Raw genomic sequence first — 20,339 nt, 5'->3', positions numbered from 1 at the left:
GCGCGTTTTATCCGCGAACTCACGCGTGACAAATTCGTGCCGCGCGAAACGATCCGTCGCGGCTTCGCGTTTAACGCCTCGCCATTAGATCCCGCGATGGATCGGGAGGAATAATTTTACCGCGAACGCGAACGGTAAATGATACAATTTTCACTAAACTTACTTGTCACGTGTACCCGAGAACGAAGGCATTTATGAGCAATGCCGTGCAAAGATAAATGAACGGTATAAATTATTACGCTACTCGTTTCAATTGTATACTAAATATAGTGTAGTATACTAGGTATAGTATACTAAATTTCTAACGGCTTCCGTTTGACCGGCAAACGTGTCTAATTAAGCTTTAAAGACCCCTTGTTACATATTACAATAATAATGAAATGTATCGGAATACCTTTTTCGGCCCCTCGCAAGATTAGATTCCTGCCGGACACATCGATTAGGCTCGTAATAAATCGACCTGCCCACACCCTTCGCGCCGAAGTCATCGATCTTGGCAAACACGGTCCCGATAACGCGGTCCTCCGCTATCGACCTACTCCCATCGTCATCCCTCGCGCGGAATCTCACAGGGGTAGGGCGATAAAACGCAGAGCGCGGAGCTCGTACGGGGTGCGATCCGGCAAGTTACGATGGTACTCCGCGAGATTAAACTCGGGAGACTAATTAAATGAGGACACGTAAACGAGTGCGATTTAAATCTCTCTCTCCCTCTCCCCCTCTCTCTCTCTCTCTCACACACACTCTCTCTCTTTCTCCCTCCCAGTTCGAGTCACGCGGCTCTGTGTCCCCGGTCACGCTCCGGGACGCGCGGACGCGCTCGAGCGGAAGAATCAAATCTAAAGGTTGAATAGGAGCTAACGACACCGCCGCGATTTCGCGTCTGGTCCGGCGCGCTCGCCGGCTGGCCGCCCTTCGCTCGCTCGAAAGGGCGTGCCTGATGATATCCGGCTCGCCGATTAAGTTGCAGCTCTCTTCCGATTGTCCGCCGGCGCGGATTACCGGCGAGCGTGCGCGGACGCCGTCTCCGAACGAGGTTTTCGCCCGTGCGTGAAAATTGCGTGTCCGGGAAGGAGAAATTTGGTTTCTCGTACGCACGACACAAGAGCGCCGTGGATAGAACTAGAGATGCATGTGGAGCAAAACTGGCTTAATTAACGGCTGGTTCATGTAAAAGACCGCCCCTCCCGCCTTACCTGATATTCATTGTCCAGGAGTATAATTATTGCCCGACAATGGGGCGTTGCAGTTAGCGCGGGCAATTTATTTAAATTAAAATTTTCAAAGTTCCCGGGTGGGCAACCCCTTCTCCTCGTTCCTTTCTAAAATCCCCCCCCTTTCGACTTATCGCTAACTCCCTCGTTCATTTAACGGCGATTCTGAAAGAGCCAATTTAAATTTCTTCGCTCAGGCACGTCCCGCGGCAGGGCAATTCATTAAAACGAATAATTTAACAAAGCGAAGAAACACACCGCCGCGTGATGCGTGCTTTTTCGAGGGGCGAGGGTAAAAAGTGCCTCCGCCGGGCGAAATGGGCGTTTTGCCTCGTCGAAAAACTTAATCGCCCGCAGGGAAGCGGGTCCCCCTCCCGTTCTGGGCGCGCGAGCTCTGATTGCGAGAAGTCAATCGCAAGAAGTTCCCCGAAGCTCGCGAAAGACAAACTGCGCGGAGACGTTCTCCGAGGACGTTTTTCCTTCTCCGGGCGGAAATCCGCTTTCGTTCGCTCGTAATTGAGGGACTAGGATGTAAGCTGACATCTTTGTTGGAAATAAGACGCCCGGCATTGCGCGAAACGTGAAAGGGAGCAATTCTGTGCCGGGCATATTCCCCTCGAGGCTTCATCAAAGCTGTCCGCGGGAAAGGAAGAAATAAAGAATAGTAATGTTACGAGGTTCTTTAATTTTCCCCCGATATCGCTTCTTTGCGTCTCGAGATGATGAAACTGTCCACTCCGAATCTCGAGATATGTTCGTCGTCCTGTACACTGAGAAAAATGTCCGATTAAATACAATCGGATAGTCCAATTACATAATAACAAACGGATATATCTGATGAAAAATGTGATCGGTTTTTCAATCAAGTTCCATCGGTAACTGCATTTCTTCGGATGTATTCATAATTTAATCGGAAAACGTAATCGGAAAAGTTAACCATCGGAAACGCTGTTTAATTGGTTTAGCCGATGAAAATTTTTCTCAATGTACATACACTGTTTAATTGGTTTATCCGATGGAAATTTTTCTCAGTGTACACTGTTTAATTGGTTAAACTGAGAAAAATTTCCATCGGATAAACCAATTAAACAGTGTTTCCGATGATTAATTTTTCCGATTAGCTTTTCCGATTAAATTATGTAAATTTCTCTAAATGTAATACTCTGTAAAAATCTAAAAAACGTTTCGTGGTAACATAAAATATATACAACTAATTAAATCATACAGTTCTTATTCGAATCGTACGCTTATACTTGGCGTCCTTTGTTACCTTTTTAAAAAAGTTTTTTTTTAAATTATACTTACAACCGTACGTGAATCAGTGACTATTCACTATTTTCAGAATTCTCCGATTGATTTTTAGAGAGTATGATATTTTGTACGAAATTCGTTGAACGACGATACATCTGTCCAATCGTCGTGAACGTTGGACGAAAAATATCAAATGCATTTCCTATTCTCTTTTTTTCAAAAACCGACGATTGACATATCGGCGTGTTCCGCGTTTTTATCAATAATATCTCAAGCTGACGCGATTCTGGCTCGGTCCGAAAATATCCAGCCGAGGGCGTTCGTATACTTTCCCCGACTGTACGAGGCGCGAAACCTAATCAAGACCAGATGAATACGCGCGATGAATATGTCACGTGCGTATAGCGCATAGCTGGTCGGCGGGGGCCGCGATTTTCATCCGAGTCTACAATCCCCGATGTTTGACGTACTGTTGCAGATTCCTGAATCCCGCGATGGCCAACAAGAACAGGATACAACCACCGTCGAAGATAGTCCACTTCTTCAACACCCCGCCGGATCTAACCGAGGAAACAGTGAATCGCGTGTTCGTGGAGCGCGGCATCGAGGCACCGACGACGATCAAGCTGTTCCCCCTGAAATCGGAACGATCGTCCTCCGGCCTGATCGAGTTCAGCAGCGTCGGTATCGCGGTGGCCGCTATCATGGAATGCAATCACACGGCGCTCGAGAACAGCAGTGAGTATCGTACGTACGATCGTGCGCGGATCGTAAAACTCTCTCGGATTTCTCTCGCGAGATAGCGGCTCGCGCGCATTTTACGCGATTATGATACCCCGCGGTTGGTCGACGCGACTTTATCGCTTATCCGTACGACTTGGACTCGGATTTCACTTCTCTCGTTCGGCTTTTTACGATTCTCTTCGTGCCACGTAGTCAAGTCCACTTAGTTCCCGTTTATGCTTCCATTCCAAGACTCTCGACGCGATCGTTTTCATATCGGAAGGTAAAGCCGAGAAAACGGACCATCGTCTCAACTGTAAAAGTTATCAACGTTGGGAACGAATCGAAGTATTTGATTTTTGAGAACATTTTTTTTTATACGAGGGCCATTTGAAAAGTGCTCGGAATAAAATGGGGAAAACCGCTCCGTGTCCTTTTACAATTTTTATCCTTTGACGTCATCTCTTCTTATATTAATGCACCTGAGCCATCTACGCTCCGAGACCATTAACTCATTACGAAACTTTATCAAGTAATACAAAATATCCATCATTCTCCTCTTTCACGTCTTCATCCGACGAAAACGAAGGATGCGACAACAAATCGTACCTTAACTCGCGGATACTTAATCACCAGAGCTTTTGGTATCTTTTTTCTTTAAAAGATACAGGTACAGATACTATATATTGTATCTCTTCACTGAAAATTTATCTTATATAAGGTAGGCCTTTTAATGTGTCCACTGAAATATCTCAAAATCTACTATATAAGTTTAAGACAAAAATGTTTCAGACAGAAGTTGTTTGGTTTCGAGGGGGGACATAAGATGGCGTCATTAATTTGACCTTGAATAATTGCTTGAAGGTCAGGTAAACGTCACTTTCTTATGTCCCCCTCGAAGCCAAACAACTTGTGTCGGAAACATTTTTGTCTTACACTTACAGATTTTGAGATATTTCAGTGGATACACATTAAAATGGCCTACCCTGTGTGTGTATCCTTGACGAAAGAAAGTTAACATACCAAGCTCTGACTGCCAGTACCAGCAAGTGGCAATCAGGGCTTGGTATCTTTTTAAAAGCCAGTATACGGATACAGATAGTAGCTGTATCTTTCTCCAGAAAAACAATTCAGTGCATCTTGTTACCTATATCGAAATCGAAGGAATTCAGGAAATGTATCTGTATCTTCGACGAAAAAGCCAAAGATACGAAACTCTGTTAATCGTAGCGGCACTTCGAGTAATTCATTTTTCCAAAATTACGCTAAAGTTACTTACAGACCTATCAAAGATGAATCTATTCGATGGAATGAATTGGGACTTTCTACGCGTTCCGATAAAAAGGTGGAACCTGTCATTTAACGTGTGACGTCCGCGTGCGATGGCATGTATAATTAATTCCGAGAACTTTTCAAATGGCCCACGTATGTATGTATCAGTTCATTGTTCCTAAAACGGATTACACCTCGTCCCCCCCCCCCCCTTACTCGCAATCAAGTTTCTCCAATCGACCTTTTCTAAACCGAGGTGTCCACGGGACGAGGGCCGGGGTCGACAGCGACGTCGTAACTAACGATTAGAATCGCAATGCACAGGGAACTCGTGCAAAGTCCTAGCTCTCCCCGATGATCCCGCTAGACAGCGAGAGCTGTCGAACTCGAGGAAACTCGAAACGCCCGGAACGTTTGCGACCCGGGCGATCCCCGTCGACTCGGCAGTCCCTTCGCTTGGCGGCGGAAATATTACAAGGCGGTCCCCTCGCCGCGCTTGTCTGTTGCAGACGGCAAGTTCCCCTACATCATGAAGCTCTGTTTCTCGTCGTCGCGCACCATACCCACGAGCTTCCCGCCCAGCAGCGGCAGCGCGTCGAGCAATTCCGCTGGTAATGGCCACGTCAAAATGCAGCAGGACTCGGAATAGAACGGCGAGGTCCAGGGCCAGCAGCGTCAGCGTCACCGCCAGCGCCCCTCACTCGCCGCCCTGCATCCGTTGTGTGCCCCCGCGACGGCGGGCACGGCCCTGCACCCCGCAGCCACAGCGATAACGCTGTCTCCAGTCCTACCGCCGCCGCCGCCAGTACCGCCGCCCCTGCCGCCACCCACCTGTCTCCTGATAGCCACCCCGACCCTTTATCCGACCGTACCGCCACCACCTCCGCCCCCATTGCCTACCTTCTGGCCCTACTGATACGGCGGGCCCGTACCCTGACGGGCTGGGTGAGACGAACGCACGCGAGATCGGCCGAGGATGAACTCTCCGAGGACGAGAAGAATAATCGGGGTCACGTTTCCCCGCGGCGACAAGGAAACGCACGTCGCGGCAGCGTTTATTTTCGATCGAACGCGACAGGGAGACCGGACCGGTCGTGTGTTCCGCCGGCCTGTCCGCCGAGGTCTACCGGCTTCGGAAAAGGGTCGCGTGTATTCTTGGACACGTCGCTCTCGGAGTCTTCATCCCGTCGCGGTCGAAGGCTTGGGAAAGTTTCCGATGGTACGGTGTGTAACTCGACGCCTAAATAGTACCGTGTCCCGCTAGAGACACGTTGTCAACGTGGGTCGGACACGGGGGACTCGGCGTCCGACGAGAGGTGGGGTATATAAGTGCAACGGAGGAGACACGTCGGAGGGAAAACGTCGCGGCGGAGCAGCGTCGTCGGTGCTGCTGAAGCCGCGGGGAATCCTTCGCGGCCGGCTGGTCACGAATTTTCGCGGCGTCTCGCGGGGAAGGGCGAGACGAATGACACGCCGCGTTCCAATTTTGGAGACCTCCTGTAAATAGCTCGGAGACCAGCGCGGCCTCCGACGCGCATACATATCAAAGGGCTTGGAAGTAAATCGGTACGTTACGCGAGGAACCGCGCGCGCGGGCCATTTTTTTCGCGGAAACCTGTCGCTCGACGGATCGGCGCCCGGTGCCGAGGAATTTCTTTGAGAGAACCAAGGACCGTCTCGAGCAAGATTGCCACACGAGAAAGCGCTCTGAAGAGGGATAGAAACTTGCCGGGCCAGAGAAGATGCTGGCGCTCCATTAGTTAAGAGAGATGGATCGAAGAAGATGAAACGACCCGGGGATAGAGCGAAGCTGTCTCGGAGAAGAGGCAGCTCGCGGAAAGTTTGGCCCCTCCGAGAGAGAAATCGTTCGGAGAAGTTTGAAGATATCTCTCGGAAAACAGTTGAAAATACGATCTATCAGAAAGGGAATGGTTGAAGGGTGATGAAGAATCTGAGATGACTTCGTAGAACGACTGAAAAGGAGACTGAATCTGTTTTCCGACCACCGTCGAGAAGGTCATCTGCCGCTGCTGATCTCTCTTGATAGTAATGGGACGGCTCGGGGACGGTCCAACTGCTTTGGAAGAGGAATCGCGTTCGAGGAGGAGGATCGAACCTCTCGGAAGAGGGGGACGGCTGGGAAGATCGAGGAAATCCTCTCGGAAGAGCGCGGCTCCGCGGGAGGGAACCGGACGCCGTGTCGAGTGCGAAAAGTGCGGAATCCCACGTGGTTGCTCGCGAAGCAGACAGGTGGGCGCTGCTTCCGCGAAGCCCGGATATATGGCGTCTCGGCGTTCTCACGATCGCGACGAGGCGCTCTCTCGTTCGTTCGCTCGCGTCACCTTGATTGATTCACCCCCCGAAAACTCACGGCGCCGCGGCGCTACGTCCGCGACGCCACGACATTTGTTCTGAAGCCGCGCCAGCGCGGCCCCTCGACGACCATATTCTGTGGGATCCAATAAACGAACCGGAGATTTCTCACCGACCACTTATTAAGCACGGGAAATAGAATTATAGGGGAGTGTTCAGAGGAATGATCTGAATCAATCGTGCTCCATAAAACTGCGCGACCTGCGAGAACGCAGCCAATCCCGCTTTTGAGTGTCTAATAACGCGCTGCTCGTCGTGATAAGCTCGGCCCGCGGCGAGCGTCGCGCGGCAATGTTTTCTCCTCGTCGTTTACCGCGAACATCCGTTTTTTTTTTTTTACATTAGCGCCGATATTTTAACACTCATCCGGACAATCTGATCCGAAATCTCTTTTTAACATGGATAATGATTTCGTATTGGAACTCTTGAACGAAGACTATTCTGAATATTTAATTAGAGTAACGATGTTTTTAAGGATTTGCGGCAACAAGTTTGTATTCTACATAGAGTAACTTTTGCATGCAGCTTTTCTCTATGGCCTTTGACCTCAATCTAGTCGCGAAGATTTTTAATTATTATTTAAATTACCAAATCTAAGTGCAAACGCTTACGGTCACGCTTCACTGGCGACTTGCACTTACTATACAACAATTGGAAGGAAAAAGATTTTTAAATACTTAGATTTATCAATTATTCTGACATATAAAATAATATTTAACGTATTGTTTCATATGCATTCTTATAATTGTGCATTCTATAAATCTGTAGAATTTGAAACTTTGTTGCGTTTTAGTTTTAAATCTTTGTATCTCCAAGTAAGAAAACATAAAGTCGCTATTTTACGAACGACATACTTGCTAATTTTCTTTCTTGTGGCTTTTCCTATGGAAAAGGCATTTTAGTCGCGAGAATAAAGTTGTACCGATTCCGGTTACCCGGATCAGAGTCGGATCACCTTGTACAAGATACAATTACTGATAACGACGAGGGTGGAAACGCTGGGTGGAAAGAAGAGAGGCACAATTTGTGTCAACCAGGAATAGAATCCACCGTTGACAAGGTGCAACCGAATAAACAATGGAGAACCTAAGAGTCAGCTGCTAAATTTCGATACTTTCAACAAAAGTGTTTTTTTTTATTCTCTTTTACGGAAGTAAATGCTTTTGTTGTTTAGCTTATACAGGGATGAGGGTCGGGGGATCGAACCTGTGACCCTACCAGTAACGATCAACCGCGTTCACGCGGAGCCACGTGTCATCCCAATTAATCTCGCGATCGAACGTGACCGCCCGTCACGTTGCCGATCTGTTTTTATGATGGACGTGAAAGATTAAGCCTCGACTGCTTCTTGATTTCCCTACGTCGCGCGGGGCTTCTCGCGGGTCCTAAACATATTAACAATAAAGTCGTCTAGACTGCTATCAATTAAGAGGACTAAACCGTTTCCACTCTGTCTTCACTTGTACCTCCGCTTCTCCAATCGAATAAACGAAGAAATCCCCGGCCCACCTTCTCCTCCCCCTCCCTCCCCCAATTAAAGCTGTAGTGTTCAGGTTGCGACGAGACGACACGTATCGGTGCTCGCGCGCTCCGACGAGCGCCGCGCGGCACCCCGTACACCTTTGATCAGATCGCGGATTCTGCGAATTGAGAATTTTATATATCGAAGCGAAGAGAAAATGAATAAAAAAAAAGTACACACACGTACACCAACACGATAATAAAGAACGATGAAGTCGACGACACACAAAAAAAAACACACGATATATTAGTGTCCCTCGGTAATATTTTGTCGGGCCGAGGGGCGTTTTTATAAGAATGGTTTTAGATCTCCGAACAAATTTTGCGAAGCGAACCAAACGACTACTACTAAACTAAAATAAATAAAATAGACTCTTTGACTTCTCGGCCATACGTAACGTAAGATAATAAGGGCCGAAACGCGCGCGCCCTTGAAAGATGCGTGAATATCAACCCGCCGTTTTGTCCATTGTCCGTGAGAGAGAGAGAGAGAGAGAGAGAGAGAGAGAGAGAGAGAGAGAGAGAGAGAGAGAAAACGAGAGAAAGAGAGAGGGAGCGAAAGAGTGGGAGAGATAGAGAGAGAAAGAGAGACCTAACGCAAATGAGATATAATTTAAATAAGGATACAAAGTTTATATATTCGAGGCAATATTTGTTACAATACGATTAGAGGATAAGTTGTGTGTGTACCGTTTTTAAAATGGGGGCTTCGGCCGCGCGCCGGGGAACGATCCCCGCGACGATCGCCGACGGCGAGGAGAACGCTGAAGCCGTTGTCGATCGTAAGGGACGATCGACGTGTCGACGCGGGGAGAAACCGCGTGGGAGCAAAGGGCGGAGAAACAAGGGAGAGAAGTAAATGAAACAAGAAGGTACTAAGCTAGAAAGCGACGCGCGCCGATTCACCGCGCGTCGTTTCGTTATCGCACTTTGATTCACGGTTGCATTCATGTTCCAACGAGACATACATAGATTATTTTATCGGGGCCCCCCGGAGACCCGCTCCTCTCTGGGAAGATAGTGACGAATTGCTTTACATCACATTCTTATATTTTTATTATTATTATTATTATTATAACTCTGTAATTACTAATATATGTAAAATTTAGGTCGGTTCCCTTATAGGGAAGTACACACATCACGTTTCACCCGAGGAGCCCTTCGAAGTTTTGATTTTAGCAAAACAGGACCTAAGACGTAAGGCAAGTTAGATTCTAAGCAGTTTAGGACGTGTAATCATATCATACAGTTTTGTAGATAAATATATATAAAATACATATACATAAATATAAATATATATATACACATATATATATATTTATATTTATGTGATGCGGAGTACGGCGTTTAAATCAAGAGTGTATGTCGATGCGTACTCGATATCTAATCGAATAGACGAATCTTCGAGATGTAACGTCACCCGGTCGTGCAATTTCTCGAGGCCGCACTTTCGAATGTAAAATCCATTCGACTTCAGTCTCGGACACTTTTAGAACAAAAAAAAACCGATCTTTCTCGGATTGTTTTAAAGGAATTTATCTTAATTCTTCATATTACTCAGAAAAAATTAAGCAATTACTTTTATCCACGATTGTTCGCGCGAGTAAGCCCCTTGCCTCTTATTTAATTAAATATTGAAATTTTTCCTGCAGCTCTTGATAATATGAGAATTTTGTCTTTACTTTTACTCGCTCTTTTTTTTTTACTTTTGTGTCTTTGTTTCTCTCGAAAGTGAGTGCAGTAAATCGAGGAAGGAAAAAAAAAGGGAGACGAGACTCGCGAGATCGATCGCTCGTCTCAGTTTCTCGAGGAATTGTACAGCAGCGGTGCAGCATTTTCCGCAGCATCTCGACTGGAGCGATACTTTCGAACGACGAGGATCCCGCTCCAAGTTTAACACAGCGCGTCGTGAAAAGGGCGCTTTTAAATCGAGGAATCGAGCGCGCATAACCAGACTGTCGCTTATTTTCTGACACTTTACCCGCGCGCTAAGACTCCGGTAAAGTAAGTAAAGAAACGTACGTAGAACGTAATTACAACGAACGCTCGCTTAACATACAAACACGCTCGTCCCGGTCGCCGCATTTTCGATCCGGCGCGAGACCGCGCAAACGGGGATGGAGTCCCAGGCGCGTCCACCCCTCGCCCCCTTCTCACCCTCCTTTTCGACGATCGACCTTTTACATTTAACCCTTTTCCGCGTGCGCCGCGAGCGTAATTAAAACAAAATGAAAAAAAAGAGGAAAGAGTGAAGAGCCGAGAACCAGGTTGTAGATCTAATGTATGTAGGCCCGATGGTCTCCGATAAACGTCAAACCCAGGACCGATAGATTAGCCCGATGACGAACAAGATGAGAGCGAGGTGAAACTCAGATAGTTTCGTAATCCGCAAAAATTCCTAAGGGCAGCCGCTTGTCCCGTCGCGATAGAGTGGCACTAGCCAGTTGGAAGGGGGTTAAATCTAAAGAGAGACATAACATGTACAAATACTTGTTATCTGTATAATATATATACATATATTATACAGATTATATATATGGGTATATATATATACGTGTGTATATAATCTGTACAATACATTTTAATTGAATAAATAAATATATATATATATATATATATATACATCATTTCGAGTACTGTGCATCAGAAGATGACGAGCCTCGCGCCGAGGGAGGGGGTGAGAAGCTCACGGTTTGCATATCAACCCTCGACCGGGGCACCCGCCGGGACTGACGCCGCAGAATTCCCGGGGGGAGAATTGCGCGATTGCGTAATTACGCGCCGCGTCGAAAGACACAATCGGGGGGAGGAAACGACGGCGGATGCGTCCGGCGATGGCGTAAAAATATTCGGCGGTTCGTTTTGTAACGGCGGGCTCGCACTTTCTGCGCGGCCGCGGTCGAGAGGCTCAACGAGATCGGCGCAATGAGCAAACGACAATAGAGACAAACGCTTCTCAACAGGACTAAATTTCTTTCCCGTGCTTACGTTAAAAAAAAAGAACAAGGAAGCGTTACTCCGTCGCGTTATAAAAGCATGTCTGATTGATCGAAGGAGAAATAATGAGAAATTTACCCTTGAGGAGATAACGTTCCAAAAGTAAGTCCTCGGGAGCCTGGCGCTGCAGTTAAGGGTTGAAAGGGGGCAGGGGTGGATATAGAAAAGACACATACGATTTAAGATTAATCGCGCGTCTCTTTCCAATGGACGAATGGATGTACATAGCTTACTTTTTCTTGTCTCTTTTCTTTTTGGTACGAAGAGGAACCCCTACGAGTAAGTTCGCGTACTCTCTCTCTCGCGCTAAGTGTCACGCTTATCTAGTGGATCTACTAATTAAATTAAACGCATCGGTGGACGAGAAAACGTAAGCAGACACGCGTTAATCGCGGAAATAAATAAAAGTACATTGCGTAAATATACTATATTATACGATGAGTCCGGGGACATCTCGCGGACATCTTCTGGTGAACAGGTTCTAAACGTGTACAAAATCAAATTGTAATTTGGTAGCCCGTAGTGATCCTGTAAACGGTACAGTATTCCAGGTAGAGAGGTATACATAGGCACTGTGTATGTAAGCACGACTACATGTTATCTCACGCAGAATACCACGTGCGTAACGCATAACATACCACACCGAACTCGAGGTTGTAAAGATGAAGCCATCTGTGTCGATAATTAATTGTAACTTTGAGAGCAAGCTATGGATAATAACTGGTTTTAGATCTTACTAATACATATCCCATCTATATGTATATATTTGCAATCGCATGAGGTTTTATTGGTTAATTATCGATAATGTAATTATCATTAATCCTTATTATTAGTGTTATGATTATTTATAGGCCGCGGCCGCGTTGCGAACGCCGGGCCCGAAATAAGTACATATGTTAAATGAACATTGCGTTTAAGGCGTTAGGTTTAATGCTCGTTAGTTAGATACTTAGGTGGTTAATGCAGCGTAGGTACATATCGTTAATATTGTTATTAATTAATGGTATTGCGAAAGGGTATTAATACCGGTGCGCTTTGATTTCTTTTGTACACGAAGAAAGAGTTACGTGAGCTCATCCGACGATCCTGCCTCTCGTTATCAGGATTTCGTATTGTTCATTTCAACGAGTTCGATAGATGGAATGAACGAAGAAACGCAAGAACATTCGCATTAATTTATTTAGTTTGCCTAATTAAATTAATCTAGTCTACGGATAATCAGAACGGTAGGATTTTGTAAGTTTTACCCTTTAGTTACATTCACGTGACTATTTTAAAATATCTCCTAAAAGCAGTATGCAAAATCGTTACGTATTACGACAATCTTATAACACGGTGACTTTATTTTAACTGATGTAAGTCCATTAAATTAAATAAAAGCTATACAAATTTTATTTTAATTAACACAAATTTAACAAACTGTACAGTTTCCGTTTCTCGAATCGGATCTTCGGGCGCGCGCGCGCGACCGGATCGTACAAAACAAGCCAAAGCGCAGTGTAGCCTTTCTAGCGATCCCCCAACGAACCCAAGTATTACCGGTGACGTATACCTGCTCCTACATATCAGGTTCTAGACACCCCGAGCACTACCATGCGCCATATCAATGTTTCTAAATGTCCCCTCTCGGTGTGTCCCCTCCTCCCCGTCCTCCCCCCCCCTGCCTTTCGACATCCCGAATAAAAATTAGAAGCACGCCGACTATCGATCACCTTGTCCCTTACCCCCGCCCCCCCCCTACTCCGTCCCTCTCCCTCGCACCCACTTTGCCCTCGCGTATCCTTTTTACCTGTTTCCGCCCAATCTTCCCCACCGCGTTATTGTACATCGGAGCCGGAAGGGTCTCTAAGCTCTGTCTTCCCATCGCTGCGTGAAAAAAAGACAAATTAGATGTAATAAGATTTGTTGACTGTGTACACGTATACACATTATTATAACGCATCAATCATCATGTGCATCACCAGCATACATACCCACCCACTCGCACACGACACCCAGTTCACACGAAACGACGGGGAGCACGGGGCGACTGCCGCTGCGTCAGGATGGTCCACGCTGGATCGCCAATGCCGACGAGATCGCAAATGATCCGTTAGATCGGTCGCGCGTAACTCCACGGCTTGTCCGGTCGTTTAGCGAGGAGCGCTCCTTTTATTGCGTGAAAATCTCTAGCCACTTCCTTCGTGCTTCTGCCGTTTTAATTGATCTTAGTCGTTGGATCACATCGCGAAAGACAATCGACGTTTTATTTGGGAGGGAGAGTACATCTCTTCCCGCAATCGGTTATGACCCCGTGGCGATATTTCGTCGAACGATAGATTACATTTTTCGTCAAATTTCTCGAACGCGACGAGCTCTCGAAATTCCGACGCATTTCACTTGAACGAGAGACGATCGAGCGAGACCCTGCGCGATCGCTAGGCAAAATAGATTTTAATTTACGGAATCGTGACAATTTAGGAATTAGAATTTATTTATTAAATATTTCATTAGAAGTTGGAATTATTTTAGCAATTGTGTCACCTGTGTGTGTGTTTTTATAAATACAAAATGCTCGGCGGAACTGTACAATCAAGCGGCTCGCACAGAGAAGACGTGCCAATGCGATTACCGATTGAATTTTAAATTTCGCAGCCAACCCCTTTATTCACTCGCCCTCGCCGATTGGCTCTCAGTACGGATCGCAGTATTAGCGCATCCAGAGAAGCCACAGAAATTAGTGCGGATGCGGGACTTAGATTAAACAAGCTTGCGAGCTTCTGTTCCGGAAAGCTTGCGTTCGATTAATTTAATTAATTAAGTCCGACGCGGAAAGGCGATCGCGGGGACCGACGGTGGTGAGCCGTGCTGGGTGGAAATTCGCGACGCGTCGCTTCTCGAGACAGATTCGATTTGGTTGCTCATTCAAGGAACGTCCCGGTCGTCACGCGGCGCCCCATATAGCGCGGGCCATAATTTCGAACCTGGCCGTGTCAATCAAGCATTGACCGTCCACAATAGCCCGTCGTGCCGCAGCGCGCCGTAGATACCGTAAGCCACGTCGTGGAAAACGATCTATTCACACCAAGCGACACGTACACGCGCGCACTCGACGGTGAGGTACAATAACGTGCAATAATGGTGCCTGATGGGCATGTTCTTATCGCCTATTCCAATTTCTTTCACTTCTCAGGAGGGTGTTCTTGCCATACAAAAGTATTGTGACGCACAACGGAACTTGAATTCCCATCCTCAATCCCTTCTTTCACCGGTCGCTGAGTACTTACGCGTTCAGGAATTTTACGGTGAAAGAGTGTACCTTGGGTCCTTTGTACATATAGATATATCGGTTCATTGATACACCACAGAAAATTTAATGAAACATTCAAAAAGCGGAATTTCCTCCGGACCGATTTGCGGGTGATGTAAAATTTAAGCCGGCGTGTATCGACCGGCGGGAAAGAGCGTGCTAAAGATCGAGGGAAGGTCCGAAACATGGCAGAGCATCCCGCATCGGGCAACATCTCGGCACAAGCTTTGTACGCAGCTCGACGAGAGACACGTGCATTCTCACACACACTCATACACATACACACATGGACACGCTCCAATAAAAATGTGGTTGCTACTAAAAACGAAAACAAAAAAATAACGATGTAATGTGTATATTAATACTTGTATGTCGTACGCTCTAATGTTGTTTGAAGAGTTATTTGCGAGTCAATTATCTGTGCCTAGCAGCCCTGTGCACCCTATCAAATGTACCACCGTTCAGATGAAAAAAAAATGCCGGAAACACTGAAGAGAAAATGGAAGCGAACGAAAGAGGGAGAATGAAAGGCAAAGACGAATTCAGGCAACACGGAAAGACGAAGGATAATGAGAACAAAAAATACAAGAAAGAGATATGTATAGTATCGAGCAGAACACGACACGACACGTGTGTTTCTCACAAATTGCACCCTGTATACATAGTTCGCACAATGATCTGTTCCTATTTTGGAATCAGTTTTTTCGAATTTGCCAAGAATGTATATCTACAGATTCTATATGAGAATATATATAGAAAAAAAAAACTGGACATGAAATATAAAGTATTGAAATCTAGTTCTGGAATTGTTAACCCTTTCGACCAAGCGTGACTTTTCCGGGGAGGGCCGAAACGCGCTGTCGCAACCCCCGGGAAATCGATTCCCTTTTAAACCAGGCAGCCTAATTGAAGATTTTGTTCTTTCACGCGATCGGACAACGTGGACGTGCGATCTCTGCTCATGTTTTGTGCATCGAGAAATAGACGTAGCTCCATTAGAGAGAATGGTTGTTACTTTTATGGGAGTGAGAGAGAGGGAGAGAATGAAAGCGGAAATGTGTGAAATACGCACGTGAGAGTGACAAACCGCCTGGCTAGAATTCCGGCAGAGGAACGAATCGGGTTGAAATCAATCGTCATCTTGAAGGTCTAAGTTTATTTGAAACCATGAACATACATTCACCATATGCGCGTTGTTGTGCTACTTTCGTTACTTTTAATTAATGTGATATTCTTAAAATTTATTTTAAAATAAACGTCGACATTTAAGGTAGATATTTTGAAAAAAATATGCAAGCTTACTCTTTAAGTTTTGTCATAAAAATTAGAAATACGCTGTCTTGCCATTCCCTTATTTATCCATTTTTAATAAGAATCAACACACCCCACAGAATTACATGCGTCAACTTCAATTTGGTTACTTGAAATTTCAATCCGATTTACCCTCTGCTCGCCGTTCTACGAGATAGCACAGCTCTCACCTTCACGTGGCGAATGCACATCTCGAGAAAGTGAACCGGAAAAAAAAGATGGCCGAATGATTCAGCGGAATTAATATTAAAAGTGTAGGCGGCAAAGGGGTGTACGTCGACGCGAAAAACGCGTGGCGAGCATCGCGCTTCCTTACCGCCGCCGCACGTCGCCGACCGGAGGCGACAGGTAGAAGAAAGCTGTGAGAAAAAGGGAAAGAAAACACGATCGAACGACATTCAAAATCGCATGTACACGAGCTTTACGACTCGGAACTCTTGCTCGCAACAGAAATTATATAGATATAGATATATACACATATTATACCGTCACACACTGAACACAACAGCACAGCCACAACCACCACCACCACCACAATCCACGCACATCCATATATATAACATATATTTATACATATACATCTATATATTATATAAACGTATATTACATCTCTATTAATACGAGAGGAAACTCTTCTCATCCACTCTTATGTAACTATCACACCGGTATACACTTGTAGGACTTTATGTGGGACGCCTGTATGTGTGTCTAGAACTATCATCTGCTTCACAAATTCTCTGTTCGCGAGGAACACACTTAACGATCACGCCGCTTCTCGTCGTATCGCGGATTCGCGTCCGCGTAATTGTGTCGCGCCGCTTGTCCCATTGACGGGCCGATGCGCTTTCATCCTTTGATAATGCGCACTTGTGCAAATTTCAGAACAATAATTTGCGTACTTGTCGAGCCACGGCGTAATTGTCCGACAACAAAGCTGTTTGTTTCGGTTACAATTCAACGGGACAATTAATTCCTTTAACTTTGCGCTAAACGCTGACAGCGGCGCTAAACGTGCACGAAAAAAAACACGCGTTGAAGTCTCTAGTGGTACTTGCTGTACCGGCGCACTTCCGTATTTAGCAAGTTTATTCGCGAGGATTTTATTAATTAAATTTTTATTCGACCGACATGATTTACAGTAAGCGCAATGCAGGATGAAAGAGACGAGCTGTCAGATAGTTTCTTGAGACGTCGCACGGAAGTCGCAGCGGAGGAGTTTTACTCTCAAAGCGATCGACAGAGGCGAAGCAGCGTGCGTGAATCGGTAACATTAATCCCAGAAGTACCAAGCATTCTTTTCTCACGCTACGTTACGTATACACAAGACAGTATGGTTTTCCTTTCGGCAGTGATCGTCGCGAAGCGAAATTCCTCTTTTCGGATAACATCGGGATTCGCTGTCGCGTGTGTATCTGCATCGCGTATTAAATCAGAATTAATATCGAAGTAATGTCGTGATCAAGTTATTACAACAAACTCTCGCAAGTCTTGTACAAACTTGGTACTTCTAGAATTGAAGGCGACAGATTTACAGGGGATAGGTCACGGTTAGGGGAAAGAAGTATAAGAGGGTGGAAGGAGTAGTGGACAGAAAGACCGATATACACACTCATCGTGCGCCGCTAGTAAAAGACATGGTAGGCTATTATTATCGCTAAATAATAGTCGCTAGCCGATAGTGATGTAGTTTATTCTTTAGAGTTATTTTAAGTTCTTAATTATATACAAGAGGAAAAGGAAACAAGTGGTTACTATAAATCGACTACTATCGTATCACATTACACACTGTAACACGTCGATTATAATGACATGAATATTTACCTGTGCATATTGACATATTATGGAGTCACATCATTAAAACATATACTACTCAATATATATATATCCAGCGTCAGCGACTCGATTCATTGACACCCACACCATATACCATGGCATAATATCGATAACCCCGAAACAGAACAATCAATCTTTAAAAGCTCTGACTCGTCCTTATTTTTCATTTTATTATTATTTTGCAAATACACAACATAAATAGCTCGTCGGCAGAAGGTAATTTTCATGCGATCCATTTTTAATAACAGCTTACGTGGAACGTAGACGAATATGGGAGATGCACCACACTTTTTCAAGTAAATAAATAATTTCACGGACCATCTCATGTACAGAGCGTCCAAGGGTCTATCGAACTTTCTTCCGTGTACAGAGTCAATTTAATCAATTTGAAATCGAACTCTCCTTTATGCTCCAGTTTTGCGATACCAAACATTTCGTCTCGACCAAGAACCTTTTCTTACGATTTTTCAATGTTGACTCGGCGTCGAACGTTTTCTTTTCTTTTTCTTTTTAAATCTGACGTCAATAATTTGCTAGAACAAGCTCTGCTTAAAGTTGGTTTGAATGCTGGTCGAGCTAATTCCGAGATATATTAGTAGAGTGGGTGAATAGGTTTTTGACGGGTGAATCGCATTAAAATTGAAGGACTCTTACTGGCTTCACGTACCTTGACTTATTCCACTAACTCCGCCGGTTGCCAAGCAATTCACTCTCCCGCGCTGCCACTTTAGATACATGTAGACATTTTTTTTTTTATGTGAGTCTTTAATCTTGATTCGACTCATCCTCCGATACCACATTCACTCACCCCAATTATACTGTATACTACCTACTCAGAAATACATTTTTGTGTAACTGCGATCGTTCGTCAGAGCAGTCGGCAATGGACGTGCAGCCGTGGTCGGAAAGGTTGTCCGACGTTGTGCGATAAATTTCGGAAATGCAGTCTATCATGCGAGAGATTCTAACTTTTGCCCACGGATATGTGCAGTGACGTATTATTAGAGCACAGGAATGACACATACGAATGTTCCGAAAACTTATTGTGAAACGTCGGACAGCGCCTCTCTGGCCGTGGCCGTACGCTAGGAATCACTGATGCCGTCTCATATGAATTTAGGCGCAGGTAGAACACATATGCATTTTCCATGTATATACAAAATGTATAAATATGTCGACGTGCGCAGAAATGCATGTGGGAAGGCATCGGTGATTCCTAGTGCACAGAATACTCTCCGGGTTATACAGTTACACCTTGCATTATTTAACAAAGTAATTTTGATACTTTACTGTATACCTCACAGTTATACGCCTTCACGTGTGTGACATCACTCGGCGCCCAGATGAACGAACGCATGCTCCGTGCATTTTATTTTTCTCGTTATACAGGGTGTTCCAGGAGGAAAGGTCAATATTCTGGGAGTATTGGTCATTTTAAGCAAAAACGTTCGTATGAATATACGTCCCGTTCCCCGCTGTTTCCGAGATGGAGCTATTTGAATGTACAGTTGCAAAATTACTTTGCAAGCACCATTATTTTAGAAGATCGTATGACAGGGCAAAATTACGTGGAATTCTGCTAAGTGCATTACCAGAACAACTAGAAGACGTTCCTTTGACTACACGGCGCGTTACGTACTTTCAGCATGACGGAGCCTCCTCATTACACCCCGATTTGTGATGCAACACCTCAACGTCATTTTCCCTAATCGGTGGATTGGTCGTGGCAGCGCCATTAATTGGCCACCGAGATTCCAGACCTAACCCCATTGGATTTTCATTTATGCCCCCCACGGAAAAATATATATTTCAAAAAGTAGGTGAAAATATATGGTAATATATTTCATACATTTGGTATACAAAAATTCTATTTAAAAAATCGTATATAATATTATACAGGGTGGTCTAAAAGTCCCGGAACGGTTGAATATCCCGAGAAATTGTGGGTGGATCGGAAAACGGAAAAATACGTATTTCCTATTTTTGAAAGAGCTATCGAATGATACCAAAATTGACCTCCCACCCCCACCCCTGTGGGTGGGGCGGGAGACAACTTTAAAATCTAAAATGGGAACCCCCACTTTTTATAACAGATTCGCATTCCACGTTAAAAAGTACGTAAGTTTTGTCTGAAACATTTTTTTGTAATCTTGATAGATGGCGCTGAAAACGCAAAAATGACATTTTTCGATATTTTCGAGAATCGCGCATCAGATCGAAAGACTCACCTAAAACAAGCACCCCGATGGTGAGAGGCGAGGGGACTCACAATAAACAAGCACCCCAAAGGGATTATAATTTCCGTCACGTCCACGTCGTTAATCCTGGGTAAAGCTAAGAACGGATAAAAAATTATCGTAGACATCTACGATAATTCGACAAACATGTTTCAGACAAAAGTTACTTTTTTTCAACGTAGCATCATTATGCAATAAAACATGGGGATTTCCCTTGAAGAAAACGATTTAACCAATTTTCGCCGAATGCAGCGCCATCTATCAGGAATCGAAAAAAAAGGTTTAGACAAAATTTACGTGTTTTTGGACGTAGAATTC

The 20,339-nt window shown here is 45.1% G+C and overlaps 1 protein-coding gene across 2 annotated transcripts in view; it reads left to right on the top strand.

Annotated features, from left to right (window-relative positions):
• The window catches only part of LOC105563018 (heterogeneous nuclear ribonucleoprotein L), a 190,765-nt gene extending 181,893 nt beyond the window's left edge, over positions 1-8,872 (top strand). For both annotated transcript variants that reach the window (XM_012014265.1, XM_012014264.1), the window contains 2 exons: positions 2,944-3,203; positions 4,970-8,872. In XM_012014265.1, the coding sequence (XP_011869655.1) occupies positions 2,944-3,203; positions 4,970-5,109 (400 nt within the window). In that variant the 3' untranslated portion in view covers positions 5,110-8,872. The remainder of the gene's footprint in view (positions 1-2,943; positions 3,204-4,969) is intronic.
• Positions 8,873-20,339: the final 11,467 nt, after the last annotated feature.

Source organism: Vollenhovia emeryi, unplaced genomic scaffold, assembly GCF_000949405.1.
Source record: "Vollenhovia emeryi isolate VEMERY1.0 unplaced genomic scaffold, V.emery_V1.0 DF939181.1, whole genome shotgun sequence".
In the NCBI taxonomy this organism is placed as follows: Eukaryota; Metazoa; Arthropoda; class Insecta; order Hymenoptera; family Formicidae; genus Vollenhovia; species Vollenhovia emeryi.
This window is presented reverse-complemented; position numbering and strand designations above follow the sequence as displayed.